The 2433-nt window shown below is 50.3% G+C and overlaps 1 protein-coding gene across 1 annotated transcript in view; it reads left to right on the top strand.

Moving 5' to 3' along the window:
- Positions 1-2112: 2112 nt before the first annotated feature.
- Positions 2113-2433, top strand: part of CTSB (cathepsin B) — a 15182-nt gene continuing 14861 nt past the window's right edge. The window contains exon 1 of the mRNA XM_005859628.2: positions 2113-2286. Within this exon, the coding sequence (XP_005859690.1) occupies positions 2161-2286 (126 nt within the window). The 5' untranslated portion in view covers positions 2113-2160. The remainder of the gene's footprint in view (positions 2287-2433) is intronic.

Below are 2433 nucleotides of genomic sequence, written 5' to 3'. Positions count from 1 at the left end.
TTAAGTATATGTAAGCACTCATTTATGTTTGCTTGCCACTTTTTGTTTTTCTAGAAGAATATTTTCATTGTAATTAAACATCCCCCCCCCTTTTTAAAAATATTTTCCCTTTTAAGGTTCTGTTTTATGTCAATCTTAGGCATTCCTCACTCCACTATTTACATTTTTTCAAGTGCATTTATTTTCTTCCTACAGCTTCGGTGCTTTTATTCAGTGTCTTTGTTCCATGTAGCACTTTACGTGTGTAAGAAATCAAGTGTAAAGATTCAGGCTTACTTTTTTTTTTCTTTCTCAAAGTGCGTAGGCAGTTGTATAAGCATCATCTACTGAGATATGCAATTTTCTCACTCTACCACATGCACGAAATTCTCACACAGGATATGCTTCTGAATGGTCTGTCAGTTTTGTTGATCAGATTGGTCCTGGGCCAGCATCACCTGGAGGTTATAATACATTTACTCTCATGGGGGCCAGGCCTTCATTCTTGCTTTTTCCCCCACAAATGTCATGTTATCCTCTCCCCGCCCCCCCAGCTATTCTTAGGCATTTATTCTTCCAGATGAATTGTTGCTTAAGCAACAGTTAAGTTTAAATATTCCCTCAAATACAACTCACTGTGTGGGAGGCTGTCACCTAAGACATGTCATCTTCATGTAACCCTCACAGGGACCTGTGACCTGCGAGGACAGGAAATCCCCCAACACACACACACAAACACACTCAGTCCCCGCTGTGTGGGCATCTCACAGGCCTGGGGGTGGTGTTTTCATGGAGCTGCTGGCCTGACGGCATGATTCAGAGGCTGAGCTGGAAATCGCTGTCCCCTGACTCACTAGCCAGTCCCAGGTCTGAGGGCCGAGGTTGAGGTGTGGAGGATTCCCTTCCTGGAAGCCCATCTCTGGCACCGGAAGCAGAGGCCTTGGCTGGCTAGAAAAACCGGAGAGAATCCCAGGAGACTGGTGCCGCTGGCCAAACCAGCCCTGCTTCCCCGGTTCTCTGGAGATTGGCACACTCCCGCCATAGCTTGGCTAATGTTTTGCTTGTTTTGTATCCAAATGGTGGCTCATGAAATTTTTTTTTGTTTGTTTGTTTTTTTTTATCCACTTGTGACATAATCACATGGACAGACTGTTTACTCTTTCAGAGCACTAACTTGGGAAAAGTCTCAACTTTGTCCTACAGATCCATGGCGAGACAGCAGGGAGGGCACCGGACTCAATTTAGCCTGAAGATGTAGATGTATTCATTCTTGTAGGACAGACTCATTGATCCTGCTTGTTTCCGGGGCCCTGGGGTTTTGACAGAACAGCAGGTCAGCCCTGGCCCTCACAGCTCACAAGATGGTCTGGGCCACAAACCATACAGTGAACAGCACCATCTCAGACTGTGAGCTTGGTCCTTGCAGTAACTGATAGCCCTAGAGACCCAAGCAACACACATCCTAGCCCTCAGCTGCCCCGGAGCCTCCCTGCAGGCATCACCGCCCCTCCGCTTTCCCTATCCTGGCTCCAGCCACCTGGAGGAGAAGCGCATGTGGTCTGTCTTAGCCCATTCCGGCTGCTCCAACAGAAGACAGACTGGGTGACTTCTAAACAGACATTTATTCCTCACAGTCTGGAGGCTGAAAGTCCAAGTTCAGGGCACCAGCATGGTTACGAGGGCACACGTCCAGGTCACAGACTTCTCGCTGTGTCTTCACAGCAGAAGGAGCAAGGGCTCTCTCTGGGGTCTCTCTTATAAAGGCACTGATCCCATTTATGAGGGCTCTACACTCGTGACCTAATGGCCTACCAAAGGCCCCATGTCCTAATACCACATAGGGGGCTAGCATTTGGGGGTGACACAAACAGACCAGAGCACGGTCTTGTGTGCTTTAGGCACAGGTTGGGACTTTGAGACTAGACCCGGGAGCCCACAGGCACTGTGGGTCCTAGAGTGTTCTCTGCTGCTCCACCCCGCCCCCCCCGCCCCCCCAGGCTTGACGAGGAAACAGGAACAGAAGGGGACAAGCGGCAGCCAGGGCAAAAACATGGGTCTTTTATCCACTGGGTTATTCCTGGCCCCAGAACCTCGTTGTGTATGGACTTGAGTGGAGGAGGAGGAGCCTCTGATGTCTTGTGTCCTTTCCTTTCTAGGTGAATCTAGGATCCAGCTTCCAAAATGTGGCGGCTCTTGGCCACCCTCAGCTGCCTGGTGGTGCTGACCAGTGCGCGGAGCAGACCCAGTCTCCAGCCCCTGTCAGATGAGCTGGTCCACTATATTAATAAGAGGAACTCTACATGGAAGGTGAGCTGTGGGGGCTGCTTCCTGCACGTGTCCCTCCCGAGGGTGGTCGGTCTGGGCACCTTGATTCCCAGCAGAGGTGGCCCACAGGACAGTTGAAAATCTGATTCAGAGTCATGGCCGCTCAAGACCAGGTCCACCTCCTCCCTG

This window comes from Myotis brandtii, unplaced genomic scaffold, assembly GCF_000412655.1.
Source record: "Myotis brandtii unplaced genomic scaffold, ASM41265v1 scaffold1282, whole genome shotgun sequence".
In the NCBI taxonomy this organism is placed as follows: Eukaryota; Metazoa; Chordata; class Mammalia; order Chiroptera; family Vespertilionidae; genus Myotis; species Myotis brandtii.
Note: the sequence above shows the minus strand (reverse complement) of the source record. Positions and strands in the feature narration are given on the sequence as shown.